This window comes from Pungitius pungitius, chromosome 8 (genome assembly GCF_949316345.1).
Source record: "Pungitius pungitius chromosome 8, fPunPun2.1, whole genome shotgun sequence".
Lineage (NCBI taxonomy): Eukaryota > Metazoa > Chordata > Actinopteri > Perciformes > Gasterosteidae > Pungitius > Pungitius pungitius.
Genome location: NC_084907.1, coordinates 16,811,576 through 16,827,028, shown reverse-complemented (window position 1 = coordinate 16,827,028; position 15,453 = coordinate 16,811,576). Strand labels below are relative to the sequence as shown.

Here is a 15,453-nt window from a genome sequence, read left to right as displayed (position 1 = left end):
CTGCAGAGAGGCATTTACTCAGTAAAAGCCACAGAGAGGATTTCTGATCCCAGCTGGAGGCAGGGGGACACCTGTCGACCTCCTCATCAGCCCTGTGGTCACCCCGGCCTACATACAGAGAAACAGAGAAACACACCGGATGTGCACGCAAACAGAAAACTGTGCCTGTAAAAGTTCAGTATTATCAACCAAATTTGATTAGAACATTGTATATATACACTTAAACATATACATTTAGGGTAGAGGAGCTGCAGAAAAGATGTCATCAGACTTTTGTGACTAAAGCTGCGCTTGCACCAAACCACACCACACAAACTACTTCACTCTCTTATTCTCTCATATGTTTACATCCTTTCTAGGTTTATAGAACTAATGTTAAATAATATGACGTAGCTGTACATCTCAACGTCAAACTTCAAATATCTGTAGTAATGTTCTTTTTTTTACATCACTTTCACAAAGAGTAAGTGAGAAACATTTCATTTTACTGGCAAAATGTAGTTTTTAAATATATATTTGTAAGGCCGTTCCTAAATAACGCTTTCAGGCACCTCCTTTGCTTTTAAAAGTCTCTCAATTCACTCTCAAATGAAAAAAAAAAAGGAAAAACAAAATGCAGTGATGACAAGAGACTCTTGCAGTGACAGCATATTCAACAACTCAAGGGTTGAGGTTACAAGACAGTCAACCGACTGTGCGTGTGCGTGTGTGTGTGTGTGTGTGTGTGTGTGTGTGTGTGTGTGTGTGTGTGTGTGTGTGTGTGTGTGTGTGTGTGTGTGTGTGTGTGTGTGTGTGTGTGTGTGTGTGTGTGTGTGTGTGTGTGTGTGTGTGTATGTATTGTGGTGATGGAGCGGTGGGGGGGCTGCATTTTTTGCACAGAGCTCACAGGTGCGTCGTGTAATATACCCCCTGCACTACATGATGCACCCACACATACACGCCGACAAACGTGATACTTGAGATACGCGGAGGAGGGGATTTCACAAGAAACGTGGACGCCTCTGACTAACTTGTGAGTGTGACCCACGTACGTTGTTAGCAGATATTAAACATTGCTGGAGCAACACAAAGAGAGGAAATAAAAGTGAATGCTCAATGAAGTCATAATTTTCGCAAAAATACTCCTGACACATCTGTGTATGCTGTGTTTGCACATGTCTCTGTGTGCATTCAGAATTGTACGTGTGTATCTACAACGCTGTCTTCTGACTGTATCTTACGATTGTTTGAAGTGTTGTTTAAAAAATAAATAAGAATGTTTCTTCCCTAGTTGTGCTGAACAAAAAAAAAATGAAAGTACAAAAGACACAGAAGCATAACTATACAGATGTGTATCGCCAGGTCTCTCCTCAAATATGAATATAAAGTGTTGAGGTGTAAATCAATGTGGATTAGTATGTAGCAAATATACACAAACATCAGGTCATATTTTCACCCTCCAGCTTTAACATAAGAAGATGTAGCACAGAGCCTATAAACCACATAACCGGTACCCTCTTTGCCAGGGTGACTTCATGTTATTTCCACTGCCTCCCACTCTCCCACCCTCACACACACACACGCACACACACACACACACACACACACAAATAAGGGATCTGCAGTTTGTCCTCCTTTGCAGTGGTCTTGTTCATTCTGCATCAAGTTCCCAAGGCCGTTTCATTACAGAGAGTCCAGTTAATCTGAGGCACACCCACCCACCAGTGGAGGGTTTCGGCAACAGCTGAGCAAAACATCTGCTGGGTCCTTTGTCCCAGTCAGGAAGTTCAGGGGTTGATTTAGACCAACGCTTGACATACACCGATAAATTTGTTGATTCCACTTCCAGAAACGCACCCCCCTTCACATTCTGCAGCTCGCAAACTTTTTTTCTTTTTTTCTCTCTCTAAGACACCCCCCCCCCCCCCCTCAAATGTTTTCTCATTCTATACAGCTGTTCCCTTGCCTCATGTTGGACATTCTTTCATTCTTTAGGGCTCTGGCTGTCAGGCACCCATTACTCTCGTTCCTGCTGTGTGTGTGTGTGTGTGTGTGTGTGTGTGTGTGTGTGTGTGTGTGTGTGTGTGTGTGTGTGTGTGTGTGTGTGTGTGTGTGTGTGTGTGTGTGTGTGTGTGTGTGTGTGTGTGTGTGTGTGTGTGAGAGAGAGAGAGAGAAACAGGCAATGTAACAATATAAGAAGAATCTAAGCCTGAAAGACAGAGTACAGCTGCATGGAGTAGAACCCCACACGCACTCTCACAAACACACTCCCCCAGCTGTTTGCTGTTTGCTGGCCAATTACTTCGGGCTCTAGTCGTCCTGTCCCCTCCACTGCCCCCCCCCCCCCCCCCGCCCACCTCCCCCTGGTCCCATAAGCACCTTCCTGCTCCTGCTATTTTTAGCTTCAGAGACGGGGGGCTCCTTCACTGCGTAATCACGGAATCCACCGTGCAACCGCTGCTTCCATGTTTTCTGCGGTTATCCTCCCCCCCCCCACCCCCTCCTTTGTCTCCCACTCTTCAAACTCCCCTCTCCATCCTCCATCTTTTGGCCACAGGCGGAGGTAATATACTTGGGAATGCGAGACAAAGGCAAAGTGCGGCACGAAAACAGTCACAGAGCCGACAAACAACAAAGCAATTAGCCAGTGTTTGGTCTGCTGGGACAACCGTGACCTTTCAGGAAACCCCCCCTTCCTGGGGGAGACGAGGTTGGCTTGCAACTCGGGCAATCAGCACAATAAACAGCCAGCATTCTTGGAAGTGCAGGAGTGCGATTGACACAGTTTGTGTATTTCTCTTAGAAGTCATCACGACCTACATATTAGTTCTCACCCTAGCAACAGTAATATTGTGTTGTTTGTTTTGGTACAACAACTGTCGGTAACGAGAAGCAAAAAAAAAGCAAATGTCTTACCACATTCAGAATCTTGTTTATTTAAAGTAAAGGTCTTTTTTTATTCCAATGTTTCTCATCAATTCCCATGAAAAACTGAACTGAAACTGAAATGATTAAAGTTTTGCTTCGTCCTTATACGAGACCTTTTTTGCACCACACCTACATTGTTTCCTTGAAACTATTAGAAAATACATTTTTCTTACAATAAACCTGGGCATTGAAGTTTATCTGCAAATCCCAATTTGTCGTGCCGTTGTGAATACTCAAATTGGCAGCTGAAGTTATTCAACAAACTTACTGGTGTACTCATCTGTGCAGCTGTTTGGGGAACAACCCAGCCCTTTAGTTTGTCTATGATGAAGGCCCATGTGACCTACTTTTACAAACGTCTTCGGTGTGAACAAATCAAATCACCAATGACAGGGTGGAGAAGTCAAAAATAATTTAGAGAAGGTATTTCTTAACAGTGAAAAAAAGTCAGCTTTTTGACTGACCGATTTGATTTTAAAAATTGCCAATTCCTGCTCATTTTACATTTAAGAAGAAAAAAAGTTGCATTCAGGTTCATTTGCCTCACTGAATCTCCACTTCACAAATCAGAACGTTTTCTTGCAAATGCAATTATGGGCGTCCATGAAGTGAGTGAGTGCACATAATGCGGAAAAAGATGGTCATTCTCATGCGGATAAGACATTTCCATTTTTTTTTTCCACTTCTTGTGATCTGTCTCAACTGGACTGGTCCGGCAGATAACCCCCCCTGCTCTCCCCCCACCTCCTCCTCCCTGCACCACCCCCCCCCCTTTCCTTCTGCTCCTCCTCGCGCTAATCTTTTGGAACTTTAAACAGCCTGCGTGCACACCTCGCCGTTCCAGATGATGCTAATCCTATTGTATTGCTCGAGGACTCCTAACCTGCTTCTTATTAGCATTTGACATCTTTGATAGCGTCCTTTTCCTCTCTGTGCTCCAAATGGAACAGCTTAGCTATTTGACGAAGAGTGAGTGTCCAACTCAAAATTGATTGCAAAAGATTTGGGTGAATTTGTATCCACGGGGCCTTGAAAAGTGGGTTCATCTAATGTAAGTTGTTCCTTTTATGCATATTAAAACCCAGATGCTCTAATGTTGACTAAGTGGAAATTCTGAGTTTAAATGCTGATTGAAAAGAAAACTCAGACAACAGCATTTCTATAAATCATGAAATACTTTGTTATTGTTCTGATACGGCAGGGCCTTCACCCAACTGCAGCAAACAATTTGTTGTTTTTAAGCTTTTGTTTGTAGGGTATGAAATGTGAAATCTTTTTGAGAACGTTCCTTTGAGGTGAAACTGAGACGAATTTCCAACTTCAGAACCCCTCTCCCTTTCCACGAGGACGAAGGGTCACAACCCCCAAACAGTTTCCTTTGGTCACTATGTTTTCCCAAAGGATGAAGTTACATTTTAACCTGGGAGCTGATGCATAGCTGCTACCGCAGTAGCACAGAGGGCCGGACCACACAGCAGTCGAGGTCAGAATGGTTGTCGACCTTTTTGGCTGCACTGCTTTAACAGACAGAAGATAACATGCACTCTGAAATTAAACAAGTGAAATTCCACTTAAGGACTTAAGGACCTATGTGTGTGTGTGTCAATCTGTGGCATTGGTTTGTAATGAGGCAGATAAAAGATGTGTCTTTTGAAAAGGGCAGAATAAACTTATACTATATTATGTTATAGTCTAATTAGGGGGACTGTACATGCAGATATCTTGATGTCATATATAGGAACTAGTAAGGCATTCTCTGCATTCAAAAGACTGTTAAATACATGTGCTCCATTCTCATCAAAGGAATCGTGTTATGTTGTGTTCATAAACACAGGATTATTTTGAGCTCTCTGATGTTGTAATTTGATATGAAAAGATCCCGTCACAGATCTACTGAGTGACAAACCTGTGAGAGAAAACCACATGCTCAAACTCACCTCTTCAGCCCATGGTTCAAAGCAGGTTGTCAGCATGCTCACAGAGATAAGATCACAATAAACCAGACCAAATGATGAGTTAAACGTTCGGAACAGTGTTAGAAGGGTGAGAACATTTGGCAATGCTCACATATGTAAGACCTGGGTTGGGTCTTGGTTTTTTAGTGCTACATACAAAAGTTGTTGCTCTTTGAAAACCAATTTAACAACTGCCTTCCAATAACTAAATGTAGATTAACGTGTGTTGGAGTATTTAAGACAGACTTTTATGGCACAAGTACAGGAAGGAAGATTAGGTCTAAATAGACTGTGTTGCTGTCACTTCTATCTCTCAATACATTTCAAAATGCACTTCTTATTTTAACAAATTAAGTTAAATCAAGTTAAAGGTAAACAGTTTGGGGTTGGATTTAATGATCTTGGTCATTTTTATGAGCTGCATTCGAGTCATTATCACCCCCATCACATTTATTTGGCAGAAAAAGCTGCGTAAATGATGCTATGGTGTTAAATCAAAGATCCACTCAACTCGCCACAAACAGACTTGTGGTCAGATCCCTTGGCCTCACTTTGTAATGCACTATGTTTGCAGTTAATCTAATGTATAATTCAAACAAAACTAAATTAAGGCAAAAACATGTATGTAATGTGTTACTTGATCAGAATATGGAAAAGATCAGCTAACTTAAGATAAGTGACAGCGGTCTACCGAGTTAAAGTCCTGTGTTCTCGTCCATCCTCCACTGAGGGGCCCTGAGCGGACCTTTACGCCCCATGTATTAATTCGCCAGACCTCCCAAATACTGTTGGCGCAGTGCAGAGCGGACCGACGTGCTTAAAGATCGATTGAAGTTCTGTAATTGTGTTCACTTGTTCGTTGGTCTCAAGTCATCGCTTCCTGCCGATGAGAAGACAGTGAGACACACCGTCATCCTTCTTGCTTTGTATTTTTGTTGTTGTGTGTAGTGTAAAACTACAGCAACAGTTTAAGAATGTATTTTCAACAGTCGATGCAGCTTTCTCATCTCGGCGCACTTTGTCCATCCTACAGCTACACTTCCTGCTATTGTCTTTCAGACAAGCGACTGCACAATCTGTCTCTCTCTGTCTCTCTTTCTTTCCGACACACACACACACACACACTCATACAAACACACAACCCCCCCCACACCAAACACTCAACCCACACACACACACACACACACACCCATCCCTGGAGCTTCTGGTGTAGTGGCAGCACAGACACAACGTTTCAGGGGGCTGATAGGGCACCGCGACTGTGTCTTCTCTGAAGGAGACACTTTGTGGCGAGTCTTTAAGCGAGCGAGAGAGAAAGAGGACTCACACGAGAGAGGAAGTGCAAGGCACGGCAAAGTCAGAGTGTCGTGTCAGGCGATTGACTGTGACTGCCCCTGTCAGTGCACAGCCGGGCCCCAGCGCTGCAGCACCGCTGTCAAAGCAGGATCTATCCTCCGCCCCGAGACTCAGCGGCCCGTCGGACTGCAGCCCGCTGTGGGAGCACGGAGGGATCGCTCGCTGGATGTCAGCGCCCACAACCGGTAAGTGATGTCGTCTGTCTGTCAGTGAGAGAGGGTGACAGCTGAAATGACTCTGTACCTCTGGGAAAGTATGGTGGTCTTTTCTACATACTCTATGGAGGGGATTTTAGCTGGCAGTTTTTTTCTGAAACGGAAGATTGTCTTCATTGTAACTACAGGCAGATGGTCAGCATGGGTTGGCTTCGGGCAGTGAGACCTCCTTTTACTCTAATAGGATTGCAAACGCTTCAATAATCACGCGGACATACAACGGCACGTGGTGAGAAACAGCAAAAAAAATAAAATAACTGTAAGTCTGGTTTTTGGGGGTTTCATGTGTTGGGTTTGGAAAGTGTTTGTGCTGAGAAAGGCAAAGGGGAGAAAATTGGAAACAGACCAACCCACCTGGGAGAGGTAGCGGGTCCAGGAAAAGTATTAAAATGCAAAGAATGAAGAGACAACAGCAGTCCCTTATAGCAATTTCAGAAAGGAGACAAGCACAGAAATAGTGTATGAGCGAGAATTTGCACATAAAAAGCTGGTAAGATGTTTGGTTTACAGAGTAAGAGAGTTAATTAAATTAGTGCCACAACACCTCCTGTCCTCTGCACTGAATAACATAATCATAATAAAATGTTGAAATGCTTGAAGTGTCAAATGTTGCTCGTGTACGCATACATTTTTTTTCCCAAGGACACATCCTTTTATAGAAATCAGGTAAAGTGAGTAGTCTGCTAAATAGCAGCTTTACACCTTGTCCTTCCTTGTCTTTTTTACACTGTACATACATCTTGCTGCATGCGATGAAATGCTTGCCTCAGCAAAAAACACAAAACTCTATTTTTACTCTCTCGTGCTGCTCCAGTTTATCGAGACTTGTCTACGTGGTTTGTCGGAATTCAACTTTTCATCAGAATCACACCGTTGTACTTTTTTGGGTCAAAATCCACTGGCGAAGTTACTTGAAATAGTCTCAATTGAAATAAAAAATGTCTCTGTTGGACTAAAACCAACAAATATACGTATGTACATATATGTACAGTATTCAGTGATTGAACTGAGATGATTTGTCTGTTAGTCATTTGGTAGACGTTCACTTTTCCTTCTATCTAGTTTTAAAAAGCAATGCAAGGATCTCCAAGCAGAAATATTTGGGTTCTGAAATGTTGTTCAATTGGTCGAACAAAGATAAACATTGAAAACTGAAGCCACACGTCATTTTATTAGGGTAAAACAAAGAAATATGTCCGAGAAGCCAAACTGTATGAAACAACTTGATGAGCTTGGCGGTAAATGTTTCTGCCATTGTGATAAATCGCTAACTCTGTTAGCTCTGTTAGCTCAGCTGGCAGCAGGTTAGGATGCCACAGTCGGCTGGAAGTGTCCCTCGGGGACCAACCACGTCAGCTGGGGACGCGGAAGGATTTGGTACAATGTTGTTCGTCTTGTGTGGCGTTTCCGCCAAAACCTTTAATACATATCTCAAAGGAGAATATTTTTATTTAGAATATTTGAACTAAAAAACATAGGAACTTACATAACTACTTTTTGAGACGGTTTCTCTCAAATTTGTTTTCAATTACTAAAAAGATCTCGGAGTTGTACTTGTTCCATCACATTACCCAAACTGCTGAAGGACAGTGCAATAACTGTAGGGTCATCCAAAACAGATCTGGACTCTGGACGTAAGAGGATTCTTCATCAAAGCACCGGCTCACAACATCGTCAAATGAACACTGCAAAGGAATGAAAGGAAGGTGCATAGTGGATTGATGAGTGTGATACTATGGCATCTGATGGGAGTGTTTACGTCAAACTTTTGAGAGAGCCAGTTATTTGTGTTTACATTTTAAAAAAATAAAACAGGCGCAGTCATTTATTTGTATCACCCCCTTGTGGAAGAGTATTTTTACTGCAATGATCTGCGCTAATTGAGATGTTGCTGCCATGTGTAGGTTTAATGGTACTGGAAAAAAGTGTCATCCGGGCAGAACATTTTAAGGTAATGTTAACTATAAGTTGTTGACTTTTTCCAAGTTAAATGCTGCAAGATGTTTAGAAATGTATTTTTGCTGGAATTATATTAATTCGATAAAGAGTTAATGAAGTGCAGACATCATAATAATTGTCCAAAATGAGCATTAACTTCAAAGCAGCTTAAGTGAGATTACTTCGTAGCAAATTGGCTTTATTTGACACGTATAAAACTTAAAGAAGGCACGTCACATGCCTTCTGAAAGGGGCGTGCTCTGTTCTAGACTTTATGTTTTGACCTTTTTCTACATGTGTGCACACAGAAGTGTGAAGGCGGGTGATGCAACACTTTCCAGCATCACAGACAGTTTCCCAAGAAACTAGGCGAGCGCCTGGTGCTCTTCATCCCCTCTGTGGGTTGACTTTGCTTTGCCAGCGCCGCCTCAGTTCAAAGTCACCACACTGCTGCACGCTGGCGCTCAGCGTGGCCTACCTGAGCACCTGAACAACGCTATGAACACTGCAGGGTTCAAGTGCTACACAACCGCAGTTTTAAATACGTAACGCAGCTTTTTTCCTTTTATGTGACGACACAATGCACTGATGTGTAGATACTGAATTTCTTTGGACTTTTCTGCGTTTTACATTCATTTTAGATTTTTTGTGTGTCACCGTGGGCAGCACAACAAGCTGAAAATAACATTGACGTATCATCATAAAGTTGTTGTGACAAACGTCGTCTGGTCCCCACCATCGACTGAGGAATTTTGCCTCTTAAGCAGCTCACAGCTCCACTTTGTTTACCTGCGCATTTAAAAAAAAACTTTTTCTTCTGTTTGGTAATGAGATGATAGTGGACAGGGGTTTTTTTCAGAGCTGTGTGAAAAAGGGCCTCAACAGGTTTGACGAGAGCAGCAAAATTGATTAAAAACACTAAAATTGTAGTTCAAACAAAACAATGAGCTTTAAAAAGCTAAAGAGAGACATAAGAACTGTATGTTGGCTGTGTTGCACGTTTCTGTGTGTATGTCTGTGCATGCCTCTGCATACACGTGTGTGTGTGTGTGTGTAAATGTTCATGTCTGTAAGGTTGGATGACCCCCTGATGGGAAAAAGCTAATTATTGTCCCCCCAGCCTCCTCCCAATACCAGGAAATCTGTTCAACTGATAACTCCATACATTCCACCAGTCACAGTAAGGTACTGTGACATTCCCGTCAGTGCCTCCAAATTGTCCACATCAAATTGTCGATATCAGAAGGTGCAGTAACTCTTGCATCCAACAAAAAAATTGGTCATCCCAATGGTGGCTTTTGCCTGATTGTGCGTCTCAATTATTCCCTTGATTTTTTTTACTAACCCTATCCTTTCCCTGACGGCCTCATTTTCTCCTTCTCTTTTTGGCTATCTGCCTCGCAACTGCTGCTCCCTCCATCACCATCGCCTTACTGCATTCCTCTCATTCCTACTGGCTTCCTGTGACTGGAAGAGGAGTGAGCCCGACTGGCCACTAAAGTCCACCTTGGAGTCCTACCCATTCACGCCATATGCGTCTTTTCCCCTCCTCCATGTGGCTTCGAGGGTTTAAAATCCTCTCAGGGGTTTGGTATGGACGTCACTATGAGCGTCCGTTGAGGATGCCTTTCCAAAAGCTTCTTGCCGATGCTCTCGTTGTACTGTGCGGTAGCCATCTTCCCACTGAGGGTCTAGTGACTCACTCTCTCTCTCTGTGATTCAGTCAGCCCGCATCCCTACAGATCCGAACCAAACTCCAGCGTGGCAGTGCCCTTATGAAGGGCCTGGCTATAACATTATAGCCAGGCTATATTTGACTCCATAATCAGCTATCAGAGACATATATAAAATGTGCAGGGTAACAAACGAAAGGTGACTTTATTCCTCAGTTGTTTTAGTTCTCAAAATGTATACTCAACTCAACTCCTTTATGTATATTTTAATTGTATATACCTTAAATATGTGTCATAATATTTTAGTGGTCTTTGACCGATCAATGTGGAATGAATAATGAGGTTTCAACAAATTAAGATCTGCTATGAAATTCAATTTGCCTGTACGTATGTCAAATGATTCAGGACCCGGTCAACCCCGTGACTGTGGGGTGGAATGTTAAGTCCTGTCAAGGGCACAAGCAAAAAGACATGTAATTACACTGAGTTTTGTGGATAGCGATTTTCTATAAGCGCCGGCCATAATTCCCCCCTTAGACACAATTTAACTGAACAACAGCAAAGCCATTGACTCTCTCCCAGGACTAGCCTGGGTCATATTAAGTATAACACTGGCTCAGCATCACTAGGGTGTTTGTCACTGGTTTATCTTCATGGATCGAATGATGTTGTTTTCATTTGGCAGAGGGTGGAGGAGATTTAGCCACAAGTCAGATAAGGATACTGTGAGAGACAGTGAGAGTTCAGTTTGGGAAAGGACATGTGAGAATGAGCACGCTGTCTAAATTAAGAGTAATTTTTTGCGTACGTCTGAGTGTGTGTGTGTGTGTGTGTGTGTGTGTGTGTGTGTGCATCCCAGAGCAAAGCTGTATTGTCCGAGGAATGGAACATTTGCCTTTGGCCTATGTGGTCAGATCCCAAAAGAAAAACATCAGGAGGAAAGGCACATACGTACAATAAATTAAAAATGTTGGAATAGAAGGTGGTGAATGTGAAATTAGCAGCATGCCAATCGTTTAAAGTATGTACAGTGTATATTTCCAACAGGGCAGTGGTGACAGATGTTAAAAAATATATTTAGAAGTTCAATAAACTCCTTTTTCTAATATGATCCCCTTTCTTATCAGAATTAGAATCAGCTTTTTTTGGCCATGTATTTATTGGCCTATCCCTTCAATGGTTTATGTCAAGCACTTTGAACTTGTTGAAATGTGCAAATGTTGAAAATATATTCAGTATAATATTTTTCTATTGTATTGATCTTGAAAGGACAATCACTATTTTCAACGTCATCGCGGATGTAAATCGGAGAGAGAACACGCACAGATACTCACTCAAACACACACACACACACACACACACACACACACACACACACACACACACACACGCCCTGAGTTCAGCAGATGGAGCCCTCGCACCAGCAGCACGCGCAGATGAGAGCGGCTCCCTGCAGGTTCCGTGGAGCACGATGACGCTGTGGAGCGTCGCGCATATTTAGTACGACTCGGACCACGGCGCGCGCTGACGGAATATCAACGTTGTCTCGAGTTTAAAAGAGCAGTCGGATGTCTGTCATTAAAAAACAAAACAAAAAAGAAAAGAAAGACCCACATGACAACGACAGACATTTTGGCTGAACTTTGCGTCCGTCTTTCTCTTTCTCTGAGTGCCATTTCTACCTCACCGTCCGCTGCCGCGTGAAGCCGGAGATGCGTCGCGGGAACCTCACCTCCGAACGGTAGGCGATGTTTCTTCTGGTCTCTGCTGACGTGACGCACCGCGAGGAACACGGTTGGAACTTGTAACTAATGCTTTCACGACCAACACTGTGGCGCGACTTTTGCTGCTTTTCTTTAGCACGAGCACTATGTCAGCTGACATCATTGAGGTGACACAGGGCCGTTCACTTTGTTGGGAGGTAAACATTCGAGTTAAGATGGATGTTCAATAAACTCTGATCCTTCTCCTACTCAACAGGTGAAAAGGATCACCTGGCTGGGATTTTCATTTGCAGTTAGGTGTCCTTTTTCTGCTTTTGATTTGTTTGAAATGCCGTTCAGTAATAAATACAAAAAAAAGAAGCTAAAATCATTTCTAGTGTATATTTCCTGAGGTCATGACACAGAGTCAGAAGCAGCAGTCAGAATTTAAATGCCTCAATTATCTTAATCCGACAAATTGGCAATACAACGTTGTTTATTTGGTGGTAAACAGGGTTAATAATTACGTAATTCTGGTGTTAAGGCCTCATTGTGTGTTTCTAGTGAAGAACTTCCAAACTTCTGGCTATAAGGTTGTTGAATTACGATGGAAGTTGCAAAAATTGTCAGATCCCTCCGAAGCCTCTTCAGTCCCTTAAAAATGAAAACACACAAGACGCAAGTACATGCACAAACACACGTTAGCCATGCATGGAATAATGTTCCTGTGCGTCTCTGGATGCGATGAGGTCACAACATCAGTGCTGTTGCAGGGATACGGTTACCTTACTCTTATGTGGGCCATGGAAAAGGAATCGACACCACCTATACGCTCTGTCTCTTTCGCTGCTTGCATCACGTGAAGGTGTAAAATGTCAGCTTGTGCGGATCCTTGATTGTCTTGGCAGCAGGCAAATAATGTATCTATGTCATGTGTGTGTGTGTGTGTGTGTGTGTGTGTGTGTGTGTGTGTGTGTGTGTGTTAAAAAGAGCGTATCTGTTGGTCTTTGGTCATGCTATGATAAGTGTCCTCTTACTCGAATAGTCGATCACAGAGGCCCTTCTGCTCAGCATGTTGTAACAGCCTGTGGGTTTGGCTTCGCTCCAGCCATAAACACTAAGAAGGTGCACTGAAGGTCCAGGAGAAACTTTGCTGCCATCATCTTATACAAAAGAATACTTTTTTTAACAATAGAAATGTGAAAATCGTTCTATTCTATTCCGTGTTTTTATCTACATGCTAATTCACAAAGTCATTTTGAATTTATATCATTTTCTTGCATTACAACATGGTTGCTAGCAGTCAGTATTTTGGTTTTGCTTGCTGTTGTGGTAGGCTGGTTTCACTTTGCATTGATGAAACCCACTAATAGAAATTCAAATAGGGTACATAAAATGTCCCCTAGTGTCAAATCACAGATACAGTGTCTTACATTTATCCCGAAGTATGATTTTGTCCATCAATATTCAGAAAAACTTGATGGTATTGCTTAAGATCCTATATTTGATAATAATAAACAATTCATTGGGAATTCATTTTCTGTTAGTCAGCTGACTGATGGGCGAATAGCTAATTGCTTCTGCTCTGGATGGCAGATTATCATTTTCAATGAATTTGACCAGTGGTTCAACCCTAGTTGAGTAAACACTTCCCTTTTTGACTCCCGATAGGCCTTTTTATTTATAAACACAACAAGGGCAAAGACATATTTAGTGATGAGGCCATCATCCGTTCACGGCCTGCTCATTCTGGGTGAACCTTTGCGTCTGCAGGCAAGCTGTGGCAGTGAATACCAACCTTTTCCCAGAACCGATAATCTTTAAAAGTCCTCAGTGTTTTCTCCGTGTGAGCCACATTACTGCACTCACAATAGGGACAGTGTCCTCGACCAGCCAAAGCCCCAGATCACATTTCCTCTTCCTGATTTAAGATCAACTCAGCTGACTACTGATACGAGCTGCTCCTCAAAAACGCAGCAACATGAACATCCCTCTGCTTTTGTATTCTACAAGTGTGTGTGTGTGTGTTTTTTTTGGGGGGGGCAAATTCAAGTTTATAGCAGGGGTGGATGTATTTAGGTGGAGAGCGTGCACAGACTACTGACCGGGATCAGTCAACGTTGCTGTTGAAGTACACAGAGGAAGTCGAGTGGGGTTCCCTTCAGTTTAAATGTTGGTTTATGTCTTCATTTGCATTATTGAGGGTGGGGTTAAGTTAATCATTTGTGTGTGGTGTGTCTGACTGTCTGAATAAGGATGTGTATCAGCGCTAGTGTTACTCCCTCGTGAGTGATAAGCAGGTCAGTATCAGTGTGGATTCCTTTGAGGAGTAACACATATTGTGTGAGTTCCTAGCCAAGACCGAGTTACAGTCTCACGCCGACCTCATGACAGCTCGCTGAGCCAAATTTAACGATGTTTTCCCCCTCCGCAAAAAGATGAACCTTTGCAACCCGTGGGAGAAAAAATAAAAACGTTTTCAACAATTATCGGTCTGTTTTGGCCCGTGAGAAATCAAGCTGGAGAATCGCACAAAAGAGCACGCCAGCTTGTGACACCCTCGTACACACATAACTTTACAGTGAACTGGCGACCCCTCATCTTTTTCCCTTGCTCCTCAGGGTCTCAACATCAAGGGTCTGACCTCTGATCCTTTGGTGGTCGGGACATTACGAAAGTGTACCGATGACACAGAGAGAAGGCAAGAAAAGGATGAGGGAAGGGCATGTTTCCTGTTCAGTTGGAATCTATGGCTTATGTCATGCCGTGTTATGTTGTAACTTCTCAAGCCTTGGGAGAAAAAGGAAATGAGAAGTGCATTATGCATGATTTTGTGAAACAAATCCCAAACATTTCATTATGACATCCAGGCCAGGTGACACATTTTTGGCATGACGCCTATACAATTACAACTATTTTATTTGTATGTCGCATGGTTGGATTTGTTGATTATTGGAAAAGTTGGTGGACAGATGTCATTGATCTCAAATGATTGTTTGAGTGAATCCCAAATCAGGGACATTGAATCGTTCCAGTTTCCTAAACGTCAGGATATTCTGCTTGTCACAATTGTGTCATAGTAAATTGAATATCTGTGTTTTCAGGCTGTTAATCCTCACCTTGGTTTCCAAGTATCTACCAACAATACATTTGACAAAACTGGGACATCAAGAAATCCATCATCAGCTGATGCTCATAATGGTCTTAGTGAACTCTCATTTGCACTACAGCTGTTAACTATGAGGCTTATGGGCAGCCACTAGCAAACACATACAAACGCATGTTTGGACAATGGAGGATGCTATTAATACACTTATAAGCGCGCACACACACACACAAACACATGCCACCCGCTCATAAAACAAGTGGTGTGATGCTATTAATATTTTGAGAAAAGGCAATTCAGCTCAGTGTCCCAAAACACGTGCACTCGCATGATTACTGACAAAAGCACAAGTGATCACTGACAGGTGACACTAAAAATAAACCGTCATGGTTACATACACTGGAACCTGCACAAAGAGCCACAGTGCTCCTTCAAAAGAAACAAATGGACCCTAATAATACATTGGTATCAACACACGGCAGCAAGTGTTCATGCACCCTCAACTGTCGCACAAACAGATCCCACTTATGCAAACACAAAGACCTGCTGTGCACTCAAATGAAACAACTGCCAGCTATTAATATCTTGGGACGGACACGC

The 15,453-nt window shown here is 42.7% G+C and overlaps 1 protein-coding gene across 4 annotated transcripts in view; it reads left to right on the top strand.

The window, feature by feature from the left end:
• Positions 1-5,999: 5,999 nt before the first annotated feature.
• Positions 6,000-15,453, top strand: part of LOC119230101 (histone deacetylase 7-like) — a 34,189-nt gene continuing 24,735 nt past the window's right edge. The window contains exon 1 of one of the 4 annotated variants that reach the window (XM_037491100.2): positions 6,000-6,403. In XM_037491100.2, coding sequence (XP_037346997.1) covers positions 6,385-6,403 — 19 coding nt within the window. In that variant the 5' untranslated portion in view covers positions 6,000-6,384. Of the gene's footprint in view, positions 6,404-11,452; positions 11,786-15,453 lie in introns of those variants that run through there. The other 3 variants (XM_062563992.1, XM_037491099.2, XM_037491102.2) reach the window with 3 other exon arrangements.